This window comes from Dermatophagoides pteronyssinus, unplaced genomic scaffold (assembly GCF_027571235.1).
Source record: "Dermatophagoides pteronyssinus isolate colony J.1.1.1.1 unplaced genomic scaffold, Derpt_VIB-CSIC_2022.12 sq0004, whole genome shotgun sequence".
In the NCBI taxonomy this organism is placed as follows: Eukaryota; Metazoa; Arthropoda; class Arachnida; order Sarcoptiformes; family Pyroglyphidae; genus Dermatophagoides; species Dermatophagoides pteronyssinus.
Window position 1 is genome coordinate 1,396,643 of NW_027461528.1, and position 25,497 is coordinate 1,422,139.

The 25,497-nt window shown below is 27.0% G+C and overlaps 4 protein-coding genes across 4 annotated transcripts; 2 read left to right on the top strand and 2 right to left on the bottom strand.

Moving 5' to 3' along the window:
• Positions 1-27: 27 nt before the first annotated feature.
• On the top strand, positions 28-2,624 carry fws (Conserved oligomeric Golgi complex subunit 5 four way stop). Its single transcript, XM_027349090.2, has 4 exons — positions 28-1,745; positions 1,802-1,918; positions 1,971-2,366; positions 2,437-2,624. The coding sequence occupies exons 1-4, from the start codon at positions 28-30 to the stop codon at positions 2,543-2,545; spliced, it is 2,340 nt and encodes a 779-aa protein (XP_027204891.2). The 3' UTR covers positions 2,546-2,624.
• On the bottom strand, positions 2,489-5,200 carry LOC113798534 (mitotic spindle assembly checkpoint protein MAD1-like). The gene has a single exon (XM_027349088.2). It carries the CDS (start codon positions 4,975-4,977, stop codon positions 2,620-2,622), a length of 2,358 nt encoding a protein of 785 aa, XP_027204889.2. The 5' UTR covers positions 4,978-5,200; the 3' UTR covers positions 2,489-2,619.
• A 148-nt stretch (positions 5,201-5,348) lies between these two features.
• Positions 5,349-7,295, top strand: LOC113798598 (isobutyryl-CoA dehydrogenase, mitochondrial-like). Its single transcript, XM_027349156.2, has 2 exons — positions 5,349-6,376; positions 6,435-7,295. Exons 1-2 carry the CDS (start codon positions 5,827-5,829, stop codon positions 7,157-7,159), a joined length of 1,275 nt encoding a protein of 424 aa, XP_027204957.2. The 5' UTR covers positions 5,349-5,826; the 3' UTR covers positions 7,160-7,295.
• Positions 7,296-7,333: 38 nt separating this feature from the next.
• Positions 7,334-24,793, bottom strand: LOC113798518 (uncharacterized). The gene is made up of 5 exons (XM_075819770.1): positions 22,612-24,793; positions 13,773-13,827; positions 12,160-13,273; positions 10,756-10,862; positions 7,334-8,949 (listed from the first exon to the last, which is right to left on the bottom strand). Exons 1-5 carry the CDS (start codon positions 22,623-22,625, stop codon positions 8,278-8,280), a joined length of 1,962 nt encoding a protein of 653 aa, XP_075675885.1. The 5' UTR covers positions 22,626-24,793; the 3' UTR covers positions 7,334-8,277.
• Between the last annotated feature and the right edge of the window lie 704 nt (positions 24,794-25,497).

Here is a 25,497-nt window from a genome sequence, read left to right on the forward strand (position 1 = left end):
TTGAATAATTTGTTGTTGTTATTGTTGATGATAATGTTGGAAAACAAAGAATCAATAGATCCGATTTATTCGGAATTTTTAGCCGATGATTTTAATCAACAAAATGCTATTGCTTCGATTAATAATCTATCATTTTCGGAACAAATTTCGAAAATTTCTACCGGTATTGAACAAATGAAAAACAATATCAATCAATTGACATCGAAAAATTGTGAAACATTTTTCAAACGAGCTACACAACTTGATGAATTATATAATGATTTACGTTTTATCTGTGTAAAATCACAGAATTTAATGAAAACATTAGAATTAATGCGTAACAGATTCGAAGCTCCACATCAACAGCTTAGTCATGAAATTATTTTATTATCACGATTACAGAAAACCTGTGATCTATTAAGAAAAATGTTACGTATTATGCATCTAATGGAACGAATTGAAGAATCCGATTTGGATAATACAAAAAATGAACAGCCAATTTTTTTAAAAGAAATTGTCAAATTATCACAATATATTAATGAAATTGATGGTATTATTCAATCGGATCAGGAAAATTTATTATTCAAATTGAATTGTATTAGTAAAGATTTGCAAAAATTTCAATTAATTAAAACAAAATTAATAACCGAAGTAGATTTATTACTTAAAAATGGTCTCGAAACATTGGATCATAATAATATCAGTACTGCAATGCAAGTTTATCATAATTTACGTTCACTTGATCGAATAGTTAATGATTTGATTGATAATAAATGTCGATTAATTGAACAATCATTAACAAAATTATTTGATGATATGAGCTTAAAAGAAGTAAAATTAACTATACCATCACCAAGACAGAATAATATAATGAAAACAAATATACGTAATAATTGTAAATTTAATCTTGAAAATCTTTTTAATCATTTTCATCAATTATCAATTATGATTAAGATTTTGAAAAAACGTCGTGATAATCAAACACAAACATTATTGATTGAATTTGTTGACAATAGAAATGAATTGTTGATAATAAAATTTTGGAATGAAATTATTCGAATGTTTTCATCAACATTCGATAAATTATTTCAAAGTTCACCGGCAATAAAAAAATTAATCGAATCTGATTATTCAAATATATTATCATTATTTTTGGATTATTCAAAACGAATCATTATCGATGAACCGGAAATTGAAAATGAAAAATCATTACGTTCAACTATTGGACAATTTGAAAATGCTTATCTTTCCAATTCATTATCATTACTTTTTGAATCGGTTAATCGAATATTCACCAATGTTGGTGTGATTAAAAATCAAAAAATCGATACAATACCATCGGAAAAAGATGTCGATATGGTTATCAAAGATATTTCGAATGAAATTTCATCATCAAATTTTGATCCAATATTGTTGGAATCAGTTTGTCGAAATATTGTTAAAACAATCAATCTTTTTGTATTTAAATGTGAACAATTAGTATCGAATGATGGTGATGCAACACAGGTGATTGGTAAATTTACCATAAATCAACGACATAATTCATTGATCATCTATACATTGAATTATTTTCATAAACAATTAAAAAATTTGATAGCCAATAATGATAATAATCATTCGATTCTACAGAAACATGTAGAAATATCATCATTAAAAGCAATTGATAATTTAATATTGAATACATTCGAACCATTTATCAATTCAATTCAGGATGCTATTGAAGATATTATTCTTACTATTCATAATGAAAAATATGATATCAACAGGTTGGTGTTTGGAAAAATTAAATATTCATGTTAATTTTAAAAACAAAATTTTTCAGTGAAATTTTACCAGGTCAATGTTCACTTTACATGAAAGAACTACAACGATTCATTGCTCGTGTATCACGAGATTATTTTCAACAATATCCGGATGATTCAGAAATTATCAAAGAAAGGTGAATATATTTTTTTTTCGTCAAATCAAATAATAAAATTTTATTCATGTAGAATCCACCGAATGGCCGCATTTGTTATCGATTTCTTTCTGCTACAAAATTGTCTAATCCGTCCGGTATCGGAAATTGGTCGACGTAAAATTGCCAATGATTTTACACAATTGGAAGAAGCAATCATACCAATCTGTAATCGTTTAGGTGATGTTGGTCGATCATTTCAAATATTGAAAGCTTTCAAAACATTGTTACCATTATCACCGGAAGAAATATGCGAATCATCAATTGTTGGTGATCCAATTCCATATTATTTGGTCATACATTTTTTTATTGCCAATTATACATCGGATGAATTGAAATCACCACATAAATTTAAAGATTGGTCAATTAGTCGATATAGTCAATGGTTTATGACCAATCGAAGTGATGAAGAACGATTATCAATAATAAGGTAATCAAAATTTATTATTTTAAAATTCAAAAGAAAAAAAATTATTTTATTTCGTCTTTTTTTTTAATAGGAATTCTTTGAATGAATACATTATTCAGGCAAAAAAATTACAAAAGAAACAATATTTTTCAACATATCATTTATTGTCAAATCTTATGAAAAAGGCTATTGTTGAATAAAAGAATAAAAAAAATTGTCATTTTATCATCAATAAATCATTTAAAACAATAATTGAAAAATATAATGAGAATAATTAAATCATTGTTCGCTCTTTAAATAATTCCAACGTATAACTAGCAAAAAATGCAGGAAAACTTTTATGTTCATTGATATATAAATCAATTTTATCGTTCAAACGTTTGGTTACCTCATTTTCTATTAATCGAATATTTTTACCATCAAATTCAACATAGAATTCATTTTTGAATGCCAATTTACTTCGTAAACGATATTTATTACGAAGAAAATCAATCTGAAAGCCAGTTACTTCCATACAACATCTACGAAAATCATCTAAATGTTTTCTAAATTTGTCTTTAAATATAATTGATTGTTGTTCATAACGGGATATAAGTTCTTCCATTTTTTTCATTTTAAAACGATATTGTAATCCTTCATCAATCTGTCGAGTAATATCGGCATTATTTGTTTCGCCTCGTTCTAATATTTCTACCAAACATTTTAAACGTTCATTTTCTTCTTTTAATTTTTCAAATTCTTCGTTACGTTTTTTGATTTCCCATGAAACTGGATTATCTTTCAAATGTATTATACGGAATTGTTTCTCGTTTGTTTGCAAAGTTGAACAATCTAACATTGATACATTTGTACAAATATGTGGATTCAATTCTTTGATTCTTTGGATTTCATTTTTCAATTCTTCATTTTCTTTATCCAACAATCGTTTTGTTTCCAATTCTTTACGTGCTTCATTCAATTCTGTTTCGAATTTATTGGCTGTAGTTTTGTATTGTTCAATAATCGATTCTAATTCAGTAATTTTTTGGCTATTATTAACATCAGAATTTTTGTTAACAGAATCCTGTGAAGCCATTTTCTTATAATAATCTACTTCTTTCGAAAGGAACAAACATTTTTTGTTGGTACGTTCTAAAAGTTCGTTAAGTTTGGTAATTTTAGTTTCAGCATTCTTCAAATTCAATTCATTAGATTTTAGAAGAAAATTTTCATTTGATATTTTTTCCTCAAATGTTTTAATTTTAGATTTGAGCAGATCATTTTCAACATTCAATAATGATATTTGTTCATTGAACGTCATGATTTTTTCGGCAACAATTTCGGGCGAATCAATTCCAACAATCTGTGTCCATTTTAATAATTTTTCTTTACTCGATTCCAAAGCATGTATATCGATATTTTTTTTATTTAATTGTTGTTGAAGTATATCAATCTTTGTTTCATATCCTAATAATTTTTCATTCAACATTACATTCTTTTCATGCACACTTGACAAAAGATCATTTTTATTTTTAAGATTAACATTTTCATCTTTCATAGTGCGTAATTGACTTAATACATCTTGCAAAATTGGTTCCAATTTTTTACTCTCTTCAAATGATTTCAATTCAGTTTTCAATTGTTCGATAGTTGAATTAGCTTGGTTCAATTTCAATTTTAAATTTTCAATTTCTTTGTTTTTTAGATCAAAATCCAATAAATTTGAACGATGTAGTTCATTTTCCTGTCTGAGTTGATCGTTTTCGGATTGAAGAAGACTGATTCGATGTTCAAAATTGAATGTATCCATCGATAGTTGAGATCGTTGTTTTTCGCCATCAGATTTAGCTTGAAACAATTCTTCTTTTAATTTGGAAATTTCTTTTTCATGTTCGACATTCTGTTTATCCATTAATTTAGATTGTTCAAGATGAAGTTTTTGAAACTCATCAAATTCATATTTTAATTTTTCTTCATTCTTTTTTAATGTTTGAATTTCGTTCTGTAATTCTTTTGTTTGTTTTTTGTATTCTTCAATTTCATTTTGATATCTAGTTGCATTGACTTCATTATCGATTCTTAATTCTGAATTTGTACGTTGTAATTCGTTGACTTCTTTCTGCAAAACATTGATACGAACTTTGTATGAGATTACTTCAGTATCTTTGGTGATTGTTTTCCAATCAACAATTGGACTTGTAGCTTTTGATTCTACTGTTCGTGGAATTAAGGTCGATTCTTCAAACAGTGAACTATTACTTGAAATTTTCGAATTGTTTACATCTGATTTTTGAACATTTGATAATTTTGAACTAATAGACATAGCCGATACACTGCGACTCATTGGCATTGGAGAACGAAAATCTAATTTAAGATCAGGAGGATTCGAATCATCCATCATATTATGACGATTAATTTTTGCTTTCATCAATGATAATGGTGTTGAACGTTTAAATTTAGACACAGATGTTGGAATATGTGAAACAGATGGATCGTTTGGTCTTGGCCGTTTAATACCGCTAAACATGATATTTGAATTCGATGGTTTCTTTGCCGTTGTTGGAATCATTGATGGTCTTGGTATTGACGATATATTTGGTATCCGGGAACCGGATGGTTTTTTCGAACTAAACGTAGGAATACTCGAATCCATCACCGTTGTTTTTCAAATGATTATTGAATGAAAAAAATACGAAAAGATTTTATGTTTCACTTTCAATATTGACCGCTTGATTTAGATGTACGAGCACGAGTGACAAAGTGCGCAAATCAATGCGCGCTCTTTTTTTGGGTGAACATTGTTTATGACGATATCATGGATTCTTGCATTATAATCAAATATATTCAATGTTGACCACTTGTTGATTGAATCATGATGATTGTTAATCGTTATTAATTCAATTTAACAATGGTTATAACGATTAATTTTTTTCTTCTTTCGAATGAATTGGTTCATTTTGTTATCATCATTTTATTGATGATCAAATTTTTGTTTTTGATAACAAAAATCATTCGATATTAAATTGTATTGAATTTTGGAATTTGTCTTAAACATTGATAAAAATTGAACTTTGTAAATTAAGGCGAGGGTAAAAGAAAATCAAAACAGGCGGAGCTTACACTTGAACTTAATCTTTTTCTTATTAATATCTTTTTGACAAACTTTGAATAATATTTCCGACAGAAGCACACGATGATTATCCGATGATTATGATTTTGGTATTTTCTCGGATCATTTACATTCAGACATCGATTCATTTTTCTTTTGGAGAAATTTGCAAATTCACATGATGAATTTTGACATGATCGAATGATTTGAAAAAAAAGTACAACATTTGCTCATTCAAATGAAGAAACTGGTCTGTTCAGAAAAATTTTCTGTTGAATAAATATTCAACGATATGTCATCGGTGATCATTAGTGAAATCATTTGCTCGTCGTCCTTCGTGATATTCATTTCAATTTAGATTTTCATCAAATTATATTCATCGAATATTTTATTATGACTAGTGTTTTATTAAGAAATAATTTACTTCGAAATTTATTCATAAATTTTCGATGTAATGCTAAAAGATTTCAATCAACATCGATCAATACGATTATTGATCCATCGTTTGAATTAACAACTGATCAAATTCAATTGCAAGAAATGGCACTCAATTTTGCTTTGAATGAATTTCGACCATATATGAAAGAATGGGATGAAAATGAACATTTTCCACGTGATCAAATGAGAAAAGGTGCCGAACTTGGATTTGCTGGTCTTTATCTACCTGTTGAAGATGGTGGTTCTGGTCTTAGTCGATTAGAAACATCGATTGTTGTCGAAGCTTTAGCACAAGGTTGTGTTTCAACAACGGCATTGTTGACCATACATAATATGGCTACCAATTTAATCTGTAGTTATGGTAATGAAGAATTGAAAAAAAGATTTCTACCCGATTTAACTAGTTTCAAAAAGATGGCATCATATTGTTTGACCGAACCAGGTGCTGGATCCGATGCGGGTAATCTAAGTACAAGTGCTGTACGTAAAGATGGATATTATATAGGTAAGATTGAACATTTTTTACCTTTGGATGGATGAATGATAAAATTTATTTTTTTCAGTAAACGGCAGTAAAGCATTTATAAGTGGTGGAGGTGATAGCGAAGTTTATGTAGTTATGTGTCGTACAGGTCCACCTGGACCAAAAGGAATTTCATGCTTAGTGATCGAAAAAGGTACCGAAGGTCTTAATTTTGGTAAAAAAGAGAAAAAACTTGGCTGGAATAGTCAACCTACACGAGCGGTTATCATGGAAGATTGTAAAGTACCAGTTGAGAATTTAGTCGGTGAAGAAGGACAAGGCTTTAAAATGGCAATGGATGGCCTAAATGGTGGCCGACTGAATATATCATCATGTTCATTGGGTGCAGCACAATGGGCATTAGAAGAAACAATCGCATATACATCGGATCGTAAACAATTTAATCGAACAATATCATCGTTTCAAAATACACAATTCAAATTAGCTTTGTTAGCATCTGAATTATTTGCATCAAGATTAGTTATACGTTCGAATGCACGAAGATTTGATGCCGAAACTAATGATTCAGAATTGAATCTTAAATGTGTACCATTACCATCAGTAATTGCAGCAGGAAAATTAATAACAACCGAAAAAGCATTTACAATTATTGATCAATGTTTACAATTATTTGGTGGTTATGGTTATCTAAAAGATTTTCCATTACAACAATTATTACGTGATACACGTGTACATCGTATATTGGAAGGTACGAATGAAATAATGCAGCTTATCATATCACGCGATTTTGTTCAACAAAAATAATTAAAAAAAAATTGATAAAAATCAAAAATGATTAGAAAAATAAATTCCATTTCAATTCACTAGATGGTAATGCGGTGGTCAAAAAAAAATCATTACCGAATTTTATCATAATTTAAATGAAATTAACGAAATGAAACAAACGAAAATAAATATAAATCAATAAAGTCAAATCGATTGATTCTTTGTAATCAATATAATAATTGATTTAATATTTTATTTAATAAAATGAATTATAATTAAGAACAATTGTCTGGAAAAAAATGTATATATAATCGATTGAAAAAATACAAATATATATGAGAATAGATAGAATAATTTTTCGTTCCAATTGATTATTAGAAAAAGAAAAGAAATGTATGGTGTTAAATCAGTGCAATATTGTGAAATTGATTAGATGTGTTTTGCTGAGTGGTGGTGATAGTGATTGTGTGTTTGTGTGTGGGAGAAAATAAATTAAATTTAAGATGATGATGATGTCTCTTCATAGTAGGTTTTCTTATATGAATGATTTTTTCAATTTCAGAAAAAAAAATTTCAATTATGAGAATTATACAATAATGAATTTGTTGTTGTTGTTGTCGAAACTGTTTACAAAATCAATGTTCATCGATTTTTGCTTGTTTTGTCATATATAAAATCGGTGATATTTCAAAATTAATAGCTGTAAAAAAACAAAAATAATAATACATTTACATTTCAATCGATTATATGATGATGATGATGATGATGAACGAAATTCTTGATTCATTTCTCAATATACATGAATTGTGCGAAAATAATTTGATTTTTTTTCTTTTTTTAAAATTTTTTTAACGTTTTTTTTTTTTTTTGGTTTCATGATGAGGTAGTAAAGAGGTTTTTTTTCATATAAAGGTGGGTGATGTTCGACGTCTGGACATGACAATGTTTTTTTTTTGTTGAAAGAAATTAAAATTACATTTCATAAAATGTATCAAATTTCATTTTGTTGTTGTTGTTGTTTTTTGATTTATAAAGCCGAAAATATTTGAAATTCCATGTCATATTATCATCGTCAGTGGACAAATGTCATCTTTTCCATATTTATAAAAATGTTTTTTGGCATCAAGTATGATGATGATTATGTTTTCAAAAATTGATCACCCACACAAATGTTTGACCTTTTTTGCTAAACGACGAATCCTTTTCCATGGCATCGTTTGACCATTATGATTATTTGATTGATGATATGAACTATCGAATAATAAGGATGAAATGTTGAAACAACGATTTGATTTCGGTAAAGCCATTTCAGTGATATTATCATTATTATTGTAATTGTTATTATTATCATTATCCGTTTGATTGATATTCAATTTTATTCGCTTCAATTTTGATTCTGATTTTTTCTTCGAGGCTAAACGACTATACTGTGGATGATGAGTAAGTATACAACTTAATCGTGGATCACGATGAATTGCTTTATCAAATATTTCTTCACCCGATTTTTCCCAATCATTGCAAATACCATCTTCAGCATATATAAACTTGTTTTGACCGGTTTTTTCATGATATAATTGTTGATTATGATTATGATGATGATGATGATGTTTTGAATGATGCTTATGATGATGATGATGATGGTTATCATCAATTTCAATTCTCGTAAAATGGCGACATTTAAGATATCTTTTTTGCGTTTTATTTACAGCCACTGGTTGGCCAACTTTATTGAATGCCAATTTCCAATCAGGATTCATGGCTAATTCATACATTAGATGATCACCGTCAAAACTTTCATTAAAGCTACATAAACACCAATCAAAACAATCCTGTGAAAGAAAAAAAATAGAAAAAAGAAAAAAATTGAATGAGAATTTGAAAGAAAAATTTTTAAATAACGATAAGTAAACTAAAATCAATAAAGATTATTATCATCACCCAAAAATAATTTAAAATGAGGGAAAATTTGTCACCAATAATAAGAATATTTTTACAAAATTGAGTTTTAAACAAACTGATAATAAAGTTCATAGCAGTTATTTACTACAAAAACTGAAGTGACTAAATGGCAATTCGTCATCAATACCAGGATATGATTCTTTGAATTCAGATCTGATAACCAAATTATGATCATTTGGTGAAAGAAATAAAGTAGCCGAAACAAATGTAACAATATCGATCGATCGTTTGGAAAATTGTTTTCACATAAATTGTTTTTTCATCCGAAAGAAAAAACATTCCAATATAATTGAAATTGCCAACCAAAAAAATCAATCAATTTTTTAAGCATAAAGATAGCCAAATTGATTCAACAAAATTATAATTGAAAATTATATATTAGCTTTGCTATACATTTCACAAAAAACAGCAACGACAACGACGACGACGACAACAACAAAAAATCACGGGAAGACTTATAAATACATAAATATAGAATCTAAAATTTTTGATTGGCGTATCAATTATTTATGTTTGTGTGTGTGTGTGTGTGTGCATGTGATATGATAATCGTTTTGGGAAAATAATGTTTCGCGAAACCAAAATAAAAGATAGAAAAAATGTTTTTTTAAAAAAATTCTTTGTCAAAATTAAGATATTTTACATCTACATCATTATCATTCAGTTATTATCAATTATTGCACCGCTATTAGTGAATCAAAAAGTGGAAAAACTATTGATAGATTGATTATATTATTATTATTATTATAATGACTTTATTTCAAGTGTTTGTTGGTTGGCCATCTATTCATATTCACAAATAATCACAAAACGCCAATCAAATGTAATTATCATTTTTGTTTGTCAAAAATGATGATAATCATTGAATGAATGAATGAATAAAACCTAAACAAACAGACAATCAAAATTGTTTTAGGCTACCGTCTCAACCAAAACAAAACTACAAAAAAAATCCAAAATTTTCTTCACTTTAGTCGGAAAAAGTTCAAATGGTAATCAAAATGATGATACACATACATTGCTATAATTATGGATCAATCATGACAGCTTTATGGTCAGGCTTGAACAAAAAAAAATGATTCGTTTCTTGATGACCAAGGCGTGTTTCACACACACATCAAACGAAAAATTTTTCAGCTTTTTTTCATTTTGTTTTTAATCAGCAACAGAAGAAGAAAAAAATTGTGAAACGATAAAATTTCACAATGTGTGTTTATGGAATCATAAAAAATAATAATAAATTTTTGTTTCAAATATGGCTAAAAATTCATTTCGGACTATCTAATGTTTGATGATGATCATCATCATGATATGATTGTTTTTAATATGTGAAAAAAACAATTGATTTCATGAGAAAAAACAAAGATGATTTTCAACAAATCAAAAAAGAATATTCATAAAATTCATTCAACCATGTTTAGGTGTATAATATTGTTTAGATTCCAATAGAATAGACATATCAAAAACATAAAATAATCATAATTTTTTCCAATAAATATTGTGTGAAATAAAATTATCTGTTTTTTATGATCTAAATATTCTTTGGAATCATTATTTTGTTATGATATATTCCATTTGTGAGATACTAACTAATAAAACGAACAAATTGATAAGGGTTATCTTATTAATGTGTGAAAATTTCTTTTTATTTTATCATTTGAAGTAAATAAACTTACCTTAGCAATTATTTGACTTGTATTAGGATTGATGCATAGAAATTTTTGTTGCCTTGGCCAATAGATACTAAAACCATAATATTTGGATGGAATAAACGTTAGATGAGCTAAATTAATTTGATTGGAAAAAACGAAAGAAAGAAAGAATCATTAATAATCAAATCACAAATTAAAGAAGAAGAAGAAGACAATTTCTCAAGAAACAAGTCTATCAGAAAAAAAAACAAAACTAAACAAATAATCCGAATTACCCTTGTTTTCTTCTCTATATGTTTCAATTCAATAAAATTATCAAGCACCTACGAAGTTTTTGTCTTTCAATTCTCACTATAATATAATGATGTCTAGCCCCTTTTTGATCCATAATAAATGAATTTTATACAAGACAGGATTAACAACAATCATCAAAAGTCAGTTACAAAACAACAACAACAACAAAAAAACGGGAAAATTAAAAACAAAACAAAAAATCTAATAATCAAAATTGTGTAAATGTTTGATGCTCCAAAATAATCATAATAAACAACAACAACAACAACAACCACTTTAGCATCCACATTCAATTTATTATTGTTTTTTTGTTGTTGTTGTTGTCTTAGTTTATATAATCATCATCATCATCATCGAGATGATGATCGCGAATCGCCCACATGAATTTTGCATCAGAAAAAAAATTTGATTTTCTAGAAGAAAATAAAATCCTGTTTAGCCGAAATTTTTGCCATCATAAACGACGTTTACAATTCATCTTTTTTTCTTATTGTTTTTTTTTCTTCTTCTTCTTGTCGGCCTTTTTTAATATACCTTTCATCACACAACACACAAGGGGAAAAACCATCCAAACATCATACAAACACAAACACAAACATCTATCTAATTGTCGAAAACGATTCTAATTTCTCTTTATGGAAGTTGATGATGATAATTCCTTTGCACACACAATATTCAAATACCTAGCTAACACCATCAAAAGCGATAAATGTTTGGACTACAAACGAAAAATGTAGATTTCTTTCATTTTCTCCACACTTGTGAATTGATAATAAAATTAAACAAGAATTCTTATGAAACAGGATTTAGAAAATAGAAATGAAAACAAAACAAAAAAAATTGTTCAATCTCAAATCAACTCAAACCAAACCAAACCAAAAACAAACAAACAAAATTTAAAATCCTGTTTACTGAATTCTTTTTGTTTTCATTAAACAAAAGAATAAAAACATACTTGAATCAATGAAAATATTTACATAAAATATACACTTCAAAAATCAACAGGTGTGTGTGTGTGCGGTAAATATTCTAACATTGGAACAAATATGAACTCAGGTAGCAAAATTTGATGTTCTTTTTTCGCAACCGAAATTCCAATTAAATAATTTAAAAAAAAAACAAAAAAAAACTTACTATCAGATATAGTTGGATCAGTATTCCATTGAGATAAAATCGTATTCGTTTGATTATTATATGATAAATCTCCTTTTGAACAACGATTATGCAGACGATATACTCTTGATTCCATTTCTAATGAATGTTTGAAAATATCTGTATGATTTTTATTTGAATCTTCAGATGATATGTCACTTGTTTCTTGCTTATGATGATGATGATGAGTAGGAAGATCATGTTGTTGTTCATGATGATGATGATGATTTTTATCATGAGAATGATGAATGACATGACGTTTATTTCTTAAATGACTAGTATCAACATTTGATAATGATGATGATGATATCGATACATCGCTTTCGATATCGATTCTTGATTCCGTTGATAAGGATTTTGGCAGTTTTTTTAATAAAATATTTGATATAACATTTTCCGGATTACTACTAGAATCACCATATTCATTGTAACTTTTTGTTCTTTGATTACCTAATGATAATATCACATCATGATGATCATTGATTAATGATGATAATTTTATTGACTTTGAATTTTTTATTTGATTTTTTAATGATTCTTGTTGTTGTTGATTATGATAATTATGATTTGAATGTAAATTTTTTTCTATTCTTTGTCTAACTTGATAATAAGGATATCTATTTGGCCTTGGTTGTGCTATTGGTTGATTACTGACCACATTTATTATTTGACCATCATTATCATCATCATCGACATCGGCATCATTATTATTATAATCATAATCATCATCATTCATTAGTTGATGATTATAATTTTTATCAAAATCGTGATTATTATCATCATCACCATCATCATTATGATGATGGTGATGATTTTGCCAATTTATCAGTCTATTGTGGTCAGATCTAACCAAAGCCAGCCAATTATGGCCTTGATATGTATTATTTTGTAATAATAATTTTTTTGGTTGATTATAATATTGATCTATTGTGGCCGGATTCGTCATCAAATCGATATTTAATCTAGAATTTTTTCGTATTAATAATAATTTCGTTTGTAAAAACAAAAAAGTAGAAAAAAAAGATGATAATGAAGATGGTAATGATATTGATGGAGTCGATGACGATGATGTTTGTTCAATGGCGATGGTATTGGTCTACAATTCAAAACAATAAAGAAAAAGAATAAATTAATGAGAAAAAAATTAATGATAATGGCAAATTTCAATGTAAAACAAAAACAAAAACCCTAATCCAAAAACGAAAGGGAAATTAAAAAAAATTTTCCAGTTATTTTTTCAAAAAATGTGATATGCATGGGTGGAGGGACAAATGTATATCATTCAAATCCAAATTGAAATAGGAAAAATTTCACATTTTTTTTCATTTGAAAAACTAGCAAAAAAATGACCTGAAACGATGAAAAAAAAAAATTCATGATGAATTTCCAGGTGTGTGATGTTAGTTTATTTGTGTTTGTGTGTGTGTAGGCGGCGTATAGCAGTGTAACAGTTTCATCAATAACATGGGCCAATAAGAAAATAAATTTTTTAAAATTTTAAAATTGAAAAAAAATTCCATTCATTCCAATCATATTCATGTAAATTACTTTTTAAATTTTTTTTTAAAACAAAATATTGAGAGATTTATACTTACATAAACACTGAAAGGGCAATGAATGACAAAAAAGATTGCCGCGAAGATTATGATTCTAGAATTGGGAAAGTAGAAAAAAAATTGCAATTAAAATCAATTTTGAAAAATCAACTTAAAACAGGAAAAGATTTTGGAAACAAAAAAATGAATAAATTGTAACAAGGAACATAGGAAAAACAGGAAAAAATTTGAATCGATTTTCAAACAAAAGTGACACAAGCAATGTCAAACAATTATTAGAATTTCCAATCAAATCGATAATTTGACTGATTGATTGATTGATTAATTGGATCGATTCAAAAAAAATGTTTAATTTTCATCGAAAATTCATCTGAATTTAGATTCAAATACAGAAAAATAAACAATTCTAACGAAAAAAAAACTAGAATGATTTCCAACAAAAAAAAAGAAAAGAAAAAAACAGTGTGGGAGAAACATCCAAATGACAATCCAACAAGGTTATTATCATTATCATCAGAAACAACAACAAAAAAAAACACGAATAAATAATTTTCTTACAACAACAAGAAAATTGAGCTAATTTGTATGAAATGTAAATGAACAAAGCAAAAGAAGAAAAAAAATTATTTCATATTCAACAAGTGAACAAGTGAGTATATACTGAAAAAAATATGAAATTAAAAAAAAAATAACAACAATTTGATTAAACAACAATAACAAACATATGTTCAGCTGTATATCATCATGATCCAAAAATGGTATGACCAAAAAAAAAATTGACCGAAATGAATTCAAGAAGAAAAATTTTTCATTGTTTTATTCATTTTATTTCATTTCTTCTTCATTTGTTGATGATAATCATCATCATCATCAACCAATGTGAAAAAAAAACATTTAAATATGGTTGACATGGACAAACATCACATGTCAATGATGATGATGGCAAAGTGGTTTGTTGTTGTACTTGAAATTTTTTTCTTGCTAATTCTTTCTCTTCTTTTAAATTGAATTTCTTTTGAACAACCTGTTCACAATTGATTTCAATGATTACTTTTTTGTTGAAAAAAAATTGGAAAAATCCTCTAGGGTTTGAATGGAAAAAAACCATCAAGTAAGGAAGCGATGAAGTTACCCAAAAAATCAATTTTTTTTTGCATCTTTTCGGTTCTATTGTTTTAACCATTTTGTAATCGAAATTTCATTGAAAACAAACAAACAAACACATTCCATTCTTGATGTTTCTTTTACCTAAATACAAACTTTGCAAGTGTGTTGACACAAACACACACAGACATCCGAATGCAATATTTTCACCAGAAAAAGATTTAGGAATTTAAGTAAAAATAAAGAAAAAGAAAAAACCCGACTATCAAATACAACACCAAAATGGAATTTACATAAATAGCAATCAAAAAATACAAGAAGCCTATTCAAACCACAAACAAAAAAACAACAACCAAACAAAAGAATGATATTTGATAAAAATTTCCTACTAAACACACACACACACAGAGAAACTTGTTGCATTGATGTGGCTTGTGGCATTCATAATCGTCGTCAATTCAAAAAGTTTTGTTTTTTTCTCACTTATGGCATTCTCCCATATTGTGATATTTGGTTGAAAACAAACAAACAAACAAACAGAAAAAACATTGTGCAAACAAAGATGTTCGGATATTATTGCTTCCGATATTATTATTATTTTCCGTATACAACATAAGAAGAAATATAAAAATTGTCGAATCGGAAATCTTTCTAAAACTTTCTTTTTTTTCGGGATATCATATCAATCCAAACAGAAAAAAAAATCCTGACATAAAACAATAATAACATGACAACATCATTGATTGTCAATCAATTTTTTTATAATTAATATATTTATCAAAAATGTACAGGTAAATCATACATTCTTTTTTGATTAAAATTTTGGTTACGATATAAATATCTTTTGTGTGATAAGATTTGATCACAATAAACTCAAATCAAATTTCGAAGTTTTCGTAGGTACAAATAAAAAAACATTATGAATGAACAATTTTTCTCATAATCATCATCATAGAAATGAAAAATGTCATATAATAAATATTTATTAAAACAAAAATTATCATTAGATTGATTATCCGACAACTAGTCTGATTTATTATCAATGATCATTGATGATGATGATGATGATGATTGAAAGTTATGAAGCCTTTTTTGGGACAATCAACCAAACATAAAGTCAAGATAAATGTCCTATGTATGGTGATAAATAAATTGATAAAATTCCATTTTTAAAAAAATACAGAGAAAGGGAGAGAGAGAAATGTCAAAATTATTCAATTCATCAAAAGAAATCAAATGTTAATGTGCTAATGGCTAAATTATTTCAATAAATTTTAATTGAAACAAAATTTAAAAAACAAAAAACAAAATTCCAATTACTTAATTGAAACAAAGATAAAGCGAAAAAGCAAAATCAAAACATCATCTTGATTGCAATCAATCAATTTCATTTTGATTGAAAAAAAAACATGATAAATTTGAAAAAAAATAAACAAACAAACAATAAATAAATAACCTTAAATTTCAATTGAAATTTTTTTTTCTCAATTCAATTTCAACAAAATAAGGTAATCATATGTTCTGAATGTGTCATTTGATTTCATTTTTTTCCGTAAAATATTTACGATTCTTAATACCTGTGTGTGTGTGTGGTATATTTGAGTGAGTGAATGTTGAGACTTGAATGAATGAAATCAATATTTTCTATATCGGGATTATCATTAATATTTGCAAACAATCAACCAAAAGGAAAAAAAACATCGACAATAAAAATGTGCAATGTTGCATCGTAATCTTGAGCAATCCATCAGGATTTTTCTTCTTTTTGTTTTTGTTTTCAATGATGATTGACGATTGAAAACAAAAATGATGAAATACCTGTAAAGATTGTTAATTTTCTTCTTTGATTTTATTGCTGCGAAAGAAAACAACATGCACAAACATAATGAAATTTTTGATGTTTTTCTTTCTTTATTGAAAAAAAACAACATAAGAAAAATTGATGCCGACATGTCGCCTAGGTGACATTTTTTTTTTGTTTCATCCCTCTCTCATTTCCCCACACTTTTTTTCTCCTTCTTCTTCTTCTTCATCATCATCATCTTCTTGTATATGTCACCCACATCATCAATAATCTCTCGCACTCAACTAAAATGTGAAAATGAAAAATACCAAATGATGATGATGATGATGATGAAAAAATAAATCTGAACTGTATAATATAATCCCACACACGCACATAAACAGATGACATATTTATTTGATTATTTATTTACTTTTTTTTTATTTTTTCTGTTAAAATAATGGATAAAAGGTGATGATGATGATAAATATCATAAATACAGGATGATGATGATTTGGTATTAGGATTGATTGTTGGGCTATATTATTGATAGGTATTATTTTCGTTGTAGTAAACAAAAATAGAAAAAAAACTGTGTGCGTGGTGTTTGTCAATGTATTTTGATTTGTACAAGCAAAAAAAAAAAGTGATGCAGAATTTCAAGCCAGAAATCAATGATCAATATTTACTGTGTGTGACAATACAGAATTGATCACTATAATGTCAGTTTTGTTGCTTGTTCGGTTTGCAAATAAGAAAAGAATACCGCCATGGAAAAAATTTTGAAAAGCAAAAAAATGTAAATTCAATTTTGATTAACAAAAATTGATCGATTAGATTTTGATTGAACCAAGGGTAAACAGAATAAAAACCACACACACACACACACACACACACACACTAATGATAAACATGACCCTTTTTTTTCATACCAAGACAAATGTAATTCATAAAGTTACAACAATTGATAGGTGACAAATTGTTTTCAATAATTTGTTCAATCATAATTTGTTCATAATCAACCCCCCACGCAAATACACACACACACACACGATGAACAGAAAAAAAGAAATTAATCAAATCGATCAATCATTGTCATATTCAAATGAAGCAAAAAAAAATGGGAATGACAAATGGGAAATGGAGAAACAAAAAAAAAGCGAGCTAATAGGATCCAAATAATTGTTTGTCAATTTGTTTGACTTGAATGAAATTGAAATGAGTAAATAAGTAATCAATTGACCGGAATTTTATATTCGGTTCTTTTTTTCATTTTGAAATAATAGGATTAACCATTTTTTTTCATTTCATTTCATTTCCAAAACTGTCAATTTCAATTAACCATCCAAAACATATACAGAAAAAAAAAGAATTTACAAAGACAATTTAAATTTGACATGATATTTCTGTGGGTTAATTAATGTTGAAGAAAACCAAACAGACAGACAAAGAAAACCAAATTGATAAAACTTTTCAAATGTTAAAATGAACATAATTCTTCATTCTACTTTTAAACGTGTAAATATGGAAAAATAATTAACAAAAAAAGTCAATTAACTTTATCGGGTTCATCAGAATCAACAATGAATTTACCGATAAAAAAGAATAAACGATATTAATGAACTGTTAAAAGAAAATTTCCAAAATCAAAAACAAAAATCATTTGATCAATTGATTACCATATAGCTAACCCTTTTTTTTTCTCTCTTATTTAGAAAAGACAAACTGGTGGGTAAATATCTCTAACTAAATCGTTCATGGAAACTATTTTTTTTACTGGCCATACGGAACCAACCAGACCAAATGATTACAATTTTTTTTCCAGGTAAATTTCAATAGCCTAAAGACAAACAAACACACAAAGACAAAAGTGGTCAGCAAAAAAAAAATTTACCACCGGTCATCATAGGTAGTGCAGAAATCAACCATTCAGGAAATGTCAAATTTTAAATTTATAACTTTTCGATCAAATTTCGTTTCCAATTTTTTTGTCAAACAACAACAACAACAACAAATGAATCAAAATGTTTTTAAAAACATTTGAAAAAAATCGTAGGATGTTTGATAATTTTCGAGTGCAACAAAAAAAAAAAAAAAAAATAAAAACTGAATATCATGTCAACCATATGGCCGTAAAATAAAAATTAAATGATACAAGTAGGTGGTTGGTGATTGGCTTTTCATTGAGTGTTGACATGATCAATTTATGAAATGTGAAATAATTTTATGATTTTTTTCGTTCATCTTAATGATTAATGAATTTTCTTCTTTCAAGAAAAAAAATTGATACATTTTATCTGCGAAAATTTAAGTGAAAACAACATCATTCCCTACTTAAGTTTTCGATAACGAACGAGTTTAAAACGTGTTGAAAAGATTTTTCTTTGAAAAAAAAATTAAAATCTTAATTATTTTGAAGCCAAAGTCCATTAAGAAGAATCAAGAATATTAGATCAGTCAATGTGTTTGTATGTGCAGTATTGTGTGTGTAGCCGCAGGTAAAAGTAAACTCAATCAATGAAACAAATAGGAACGAAATGAACGAAAGAAAGAAAAAAAAAGCCGGCAAATTCAAGGGAAAAAAAGAAAAACTTTTACACAAAATTAATCACCACCAACAACGAAAAAAAAAATTTAAATTTCATAAATAATCAAGAAAAAAAATGAATGAATGAAGGGAATTGAATCGAAATGAAATGAAATGAAACGAAAAAAAAGCAGTGTTATCCGATAATGAAAAGGCGTGTGTTTGTACGGTATAGGTCAAATATTACGTGGTTTATCATTAAGTCCATTAAATATGGACCCCTTTTTTTGGAACGAGATTTTGAAAAACGTTTCATTTTTATTTTTGACAAGTGCAAAATGGTTATTATTATCAGATACTGTTTTCTTTTTTGAAATAAGCCGAATAATAATTTATAACAAGGTTTGAAAGGGAAAAAAATTGCCAGAAACGTTACATTACGTTTTTTTTGGCGATGAGAAAAAAAATGAAATTATTATTCGTAATGGGAGATGATGAAGAAGAAGAAAATCTTATTATCTTCACTGAAAGAAAACATTTGTGGTTCGATCTAACTTCTAACCTGACGTATCAATCAAATTTGCGAACGAAAGCCAAAAAAAAAGAAAAAATTCTCATTTCAATTCAATCATCCATCCATAAACATTATATAAATGGATTTCATTTGTTGGTTGCAAATTGGATTTTTTTATTTTCGTTGTTGGAAAGCAACAAAATTCTTAAATCTATTTTTTTTTAAATTTTGCGTAGGTGTTTGTAATGTAAAACTTTGGGTGAGATAGAAAAGAATTGTACTTGTGTAATTGACCATATTTTACCACAACCAATATATGGCTCAATAGATATGATAATCTCATGAAATATATGAATGAATGAATGAAAATGAAAAAGAGAAAACGAAAGAAAACATTTTTCAGTTGTTACATACATTCGATGAATACCTTGGCCCATAAAATCACTTATTTTTTTATTTTTTTGAATGAAATTTAATATAATAAAGGTGTCAATTACAAACGAACGAACAAAATCTTGTTATTTTGTAGAGTTGACACATGGCCACAAGTCACATGTTGATTGATATGATTGAATTTTTTTTCTTTTACTTACACACACACACACACACATAAACGCTTGTTCTTGTCAATTCGATTTTATCAATATATATAATTGAATGTATAAATGGTAACAACAACGGAAAAGATAGAAATTTCAAATGAATGAAAATTCATTCAGGAAAGGAAAATTTTCAATTTTTTTTCCTTCTGGTAGCATGTATTTTTTCTATTATTATCGGCATGAAATTGGCATATTTAGATCAAAAATGATGATGATCATGATGATGACAAACCAATGACATGTGAATAAATAAAAAAAAAAAAGGTTTTATCAGTCAGAGAAACAGTGAAGGTCGACCTTGTTAGAATGAAAAGAATAACAAAAACGAACGAATGAAAAAAAACCCAATACACTATACATCACATTGAAAAAATTCATTCAAAACATTCATAAATTACGATGAATAAAAAATGTGGGAATCCATAAAAACAAAACCTTTGGATTCATTGATATATTGCCATGGTAATATCTTGATTCTATTGGTATTTTTATATTATATATCTTGTTCTTTTATGGATTTTTTTTCTGTTCTAAACAACGAAAAGCTTTGGCCGAATAAGAAGAAAATAAGAGAGGAAAAAAAATATAATTAAATTGTAAACACACAACACCGCAAATGATTGATAGTGGAAGACCGAAAAAAAATGACCGAAAATAAACCACACAAAAAAAACACCCAAAAAAAACATCAAATATGGTAACCAAGAAAAAAACAACCAACAAAAAAAATACTTGGATGTTTTTGGTTTTGGTTTTTCATCATAAAATACGATGTGATTTCAATGTGTGTGCGGATGATAACTATATTATGTTGAATGCCACAAATCAGCAAACAACAACAACAACAACAAAAATAATTGTAATTATAGCAGCAACAAGTGTCAAAGTCCGTATTCTGTGAATTTTTTCATTTTGATTTCTTCTTATTAATATCATATAATGTTATTATTTGCATCATTTGGCCTTATTGAATCATCAATAAATACTACTTGTTGATTGTGAATAACAACAAAATACTTTTACATATAAAATATATTTGTGAATATGAATGGGGTAGTTAGTGGAATGGTAACAAGAAAAAGAAAAATTTGACATAAATCCATTCAATAATCAATGAGTTCGTACCCGAAAAAAACTCCGATATATATGAATTAAAAAAAACAGATGCAACAGGTAAAGGATTTGACCGCAAGAATATGAAAATCTCGAATGAATTTCTCGAACAAACAAAACAAAAACAAATTTAATGAAAAGAATTCAATCAAAACATGTTTGAAAAGTGTATGTAAAAAAGCTCTGAAGATGAAATGTATAGAAAAAATGAATCAAAATAGATTTAACCTGCCAAAAAAAAAGGTCAAATGGGTGATGAAAAAAAAGATCCAATTTATGAATATATGTAGTAAATCACACACACACACATACATAAATCACTCATGAATTTTATGATTATATGTTGGGATATGTATGAATGAATTCTGTCATCATCATAAACATTTTAATAATTCAAATATTTGACCCCTGATGTAAAAGTTTATGATGATGATCGAGATTATTTTTTCTGCTTATCATCATAATAAACAGGTGAAAAAAAGGCATAAATCTTAATTCATGAATGTTTTTTATTGGATCAAAAAAAAAAAAATTCATATTTCTCATCATCATCATCATCGTTGATTGAGATAAATCAATAAATGAAAGGGAGCTGAAGAAAAAAAAAATAGGAAAACATTTTTCCTTCATATATTCAATATGTCAAATGTCAATTCTTCAATAATATCTATGACCCTAACCTAGTCATCATCACCATCTTGTTGTTGTTGCTGTTGATTTGTCGGTTTGGTAGTGAAATTTTCATCAAGATCAGAGGGTGGTCTACATATATACATTAAATATAAAAGCAAAATTCAAGTAAAGAACTTTGAAGACGATCAAAGTCCTCGTTGTTGTCGATTGGCTTGTTTTGTTTTGTTGATATTATTATCATTGTTGTTGGTGTTGTATTAGGTTCATTCAAAGATCATCAACACACCATATACTGAAAATGAAATGAATTAACTATCATCAAGTAAAGTGATCATTGATAGAAAAAAAAGAAGTGGTAGAACCAAGAAACAAAAAAAACCAAATCAAATCAAATCAAATCTGAAAAAAAATTTATCACGAAAAAATACATAGTCCGATGATAATAATAATAAAAATGTCAAACGAAAATAATAAAAAAAAATACCTTGGCTTCAAACAAAATTTTCATAGTTATTCAGTGGATCTCAAGCAAAAGAAAATAAGAAAAAGAAAATATGCAAATGGAAATAGGTATTGAAAAAAACAAACAAACAAAAACCTACCTGTTAATTAACATGTGTCATGTGCCACGAACGAGATTCATTGATACGGACTTGTTTCGTTTTTTGTTTAGTTGTTTGTTGTTTGGTTTCCTTTCTCTCACACGCTCTCTTCTTCTTCGATGATTGTTTGGTATTTTCGGGTTGATTTAAAAAAAACCGGGTTAAACTTTTTCCGGATTAAAAACGAAATTTTACACCAAAAAAATCTTCAAATCTGTTCTTCAATGGTGAATGAATTTTGTTTCCACTGTTGTTGTTTTTGTTTTCTTCAGACAAAAATATCGGAAATCAATGTTTGTTTTTGTGTGCAAACCAAAAAAAAAAAAAAAAGAAAATGATCACGTCATTCACAATTTATTTATATGATGATAATGATGATAATGATATTTTCTTATATTATCCAGGGAATAATAATTCCAAAAACATAACGTTAAATAAATACATAGGAAAAATTTGAATGATGAAATTTGGGAAATTAACATTTGACTAAAATTGATAGTTTTGATGATGATGATATCATTAATCTTAGTACATTTTTTTTTCATTGAATTCAATTATTTCACAATGATTTCGTCGTCGTCATATTAATCGATGTTTGATTAATCAAAACCCAAAAAAAAAGAAGTTTTTTTTTCTCCTATTCTAATCAATCAAAAATCAATACGAAATAATTTTTCTTGTTGCGTACAGACAAAAAAAAACCTATTACACAATGATAATTTGGATCAATGAAATCTTAATAATCGATCGATTGATTGATTGATTATGGCGATTCGTTTTTTTTGATTTCGGTAAAAAATGAATGTTTATATGACGATAATAATGATGATTTTCATTTATTTAAACAAAAAACAAAAAATAAATAAAATGAAAAATAAAGCTTCCGAAATGTCGGATTTATTTTTCTGTTGTTGTTTTGTTTTGTTTTTTATTATTATTCAAAAATGATTAAAGTTTGTTGATCTGTTCATCATCATTTTTCATTACGATGATTGATTGATTGATCTTCTTTGTCTATTTGAGTGTTTCATTGAGCTTTTCAATCGATCATTGATTCATTTATTGAATTATTAAATTTTTTTTTGCGTATGTTGTTGTTTTCTTCTTTTTTTTTCTCATTTCATTCAAACTTGACTTAATGATAATGATGATCGCTTTTATGTCAAAATCATGAAACATGACATATCGATCGATGGTAAACAAACAAACAGGGGGAACAAAAAAAATTAACCATACACAAATGAGGTACAAAAATTGATCAACATTCGAATATTATTTCCTCATTTCGAATTGATGAAACATTCGATTTTTTTTGGTTGTTGAAAAAAATTCATTGAGATCAATAATTGTCGATATTGATGATTCACAATTTTGATGTTTATTCATCGTTGATTGAAATGATTCACAAAAAAAAATCGGTGGATAAATTTCATCAATTTTAAGTTGTAGTGATGATGGAAATTCCGAAAAAAAACAACAACAACAAAACTAAACAAACATTCAACAAATCATAAAAAAACCTGTTGATTGAATAATTTTTGATTATGTTTGATGAATCAACCATTGACATTGATTTTTCTTCAAAAAAAAAAATATATCGTTTTCAATGTTGTTGTTATATATTCACAGCTTTTTTTTTTTTGTTGTTGTTCAGATTCGTCATTGAGATAATTTTACCTTCGCATATTCAATGATGATGATGATAAATTGATTTCATTCGAAAAAGATAATAATGAAAAATTTGTTCGCATTTGGGTAATATGAGCTTATTTGCAACAAACATTGACAATAATAATTGATATTGATATTGATATACAATCGCAGATTGAAAACAATTTATTTTTATTTTTTTTCAAACACACATTTAGCTTTTATATATCAATCATTATCATATTTTCAAATGATGTCAACTCACTTTAATATTAAAAAAAAATTTCAAGAGAATTTTCAATCAAGTGTTGATGGACACACACATGGTATAACAAAAAATCAACTGATTTAATTGATTAACAATATTGATTGATTGATTATTTTAGTGAAAATAATTAGAAAACAAAAAAAAAAAAAAATCTACGACTTGATCAATCGACTAACTAAATTGGAATGAATTTGTGATTAATATAAAAAAAAACACAACAGAAATCAGGAAAAAAAAATTTTTTGTTTTTTATAACTTTTTTGGACAAACGCGCCATTGATAATGATTGTGAGGAGTGCGAGGAGTGTGACCAAAAAAAAAAAAAATTGTTCCTATGATGTACTTCAAAAAAATACTGTGGAAATAGTTAGGATAAGGCGGATCTTCATCATTATCCTCATAATCATCCTCATTTTCTGTTCTGTTCTCTCTTTCTCTCTCCAAAAAAAAAAAAAAAAAAAAATGAGGAAGTAGTATGAAAAAATGTTAAAGAATTTAATTGCTTTTCGTAATTTATCTGCAACTGCTAGCAGCATATTATTACGTTATGATTTTTTTTTACGAGATCATCAGAGGGTGAGGAAACTTTTTTCATAATATTTTTTTTTACCTGTGTGTTTTTAACTTTTTCAAAAATGAAAATGAAATTGAAATTTACCGCAAGAAGGAAAGAGTGGCAAAAAAAAAATATTTTCATTATTCATCATCGTTATCCATGGATATAATTTATTATGATCCATGGATATTAAGGGAAAAAAGTGAGAGAAAAAAAACAACAAAAAAATGAATTCATCTGGTACAAAATAATCAAAATTCTAATGAAATTCTTTAAAATTCTTCGATGAATCGATAATCATTTGATTGATTTTTTCATTATAAATCAATATTGTTGAAAATAATGATGATAATTTTGAAAAATATTACGAAAATTCCATAATTCTTATCCATATGGAATGATTTTTTTTCTT

Coding starts and splice junctions, on each gene's coding strand:
- fws (XM_027349090.2), top strand. CDS start 28: ATGATAATGTTGGAAAACAAAGAATCAATAGATCCGATTTATTCGGAA. Junction 1,746..1,801: donor GAAAAATATGATATCAACAG/GTTGGTGTTTGG, acceptor AAAATTTTTCAG/TGAAATTTTACCAGGTCAAT. Junction 2,367..2,436: donor GAACGATTATCAATAATAAG/GTAATCAAAATT, acceptor TTTTTTTAATAG/GAATTCTTTGAATGAATACA.
- LOC113798534 (XM_027349088.2), bottom strand. CDS start 4,977: ATGGATTCGAGTATTCCTACGTTTAGTTCGAAAAAACCATCCGGTTCC.
- LOC113798598 (XM_027349156.2), top strand. CDS start 5,827: ATGACTAGTGTTTTATTAAGAAATAATTTACTTCGAAATTTATTCATA. Junction 6,377..6,434: donor TAAAGATGGATATTATATAG/GTAAGATTGAAC, acceptor TATTTTTTTCAG/TAAACGGCAGTAAAGCATTT.
- LOC113798518 (XM_075819770.1), bottom strand. Junction 10,863..12,159: donor TGATCCAACTATATCTGATA/GTAAGTTTTTTT, acceptor AAATTAATTTAG/CTCATCTAACGTTTATTCCA. Junction 8,950..10,755: donor CAAGTCAAATAATTGCTAAG/GTAAGTTTATTT, acceptor TTTCTTTCACAG/GATTGTTTTGATTGGTGTTT.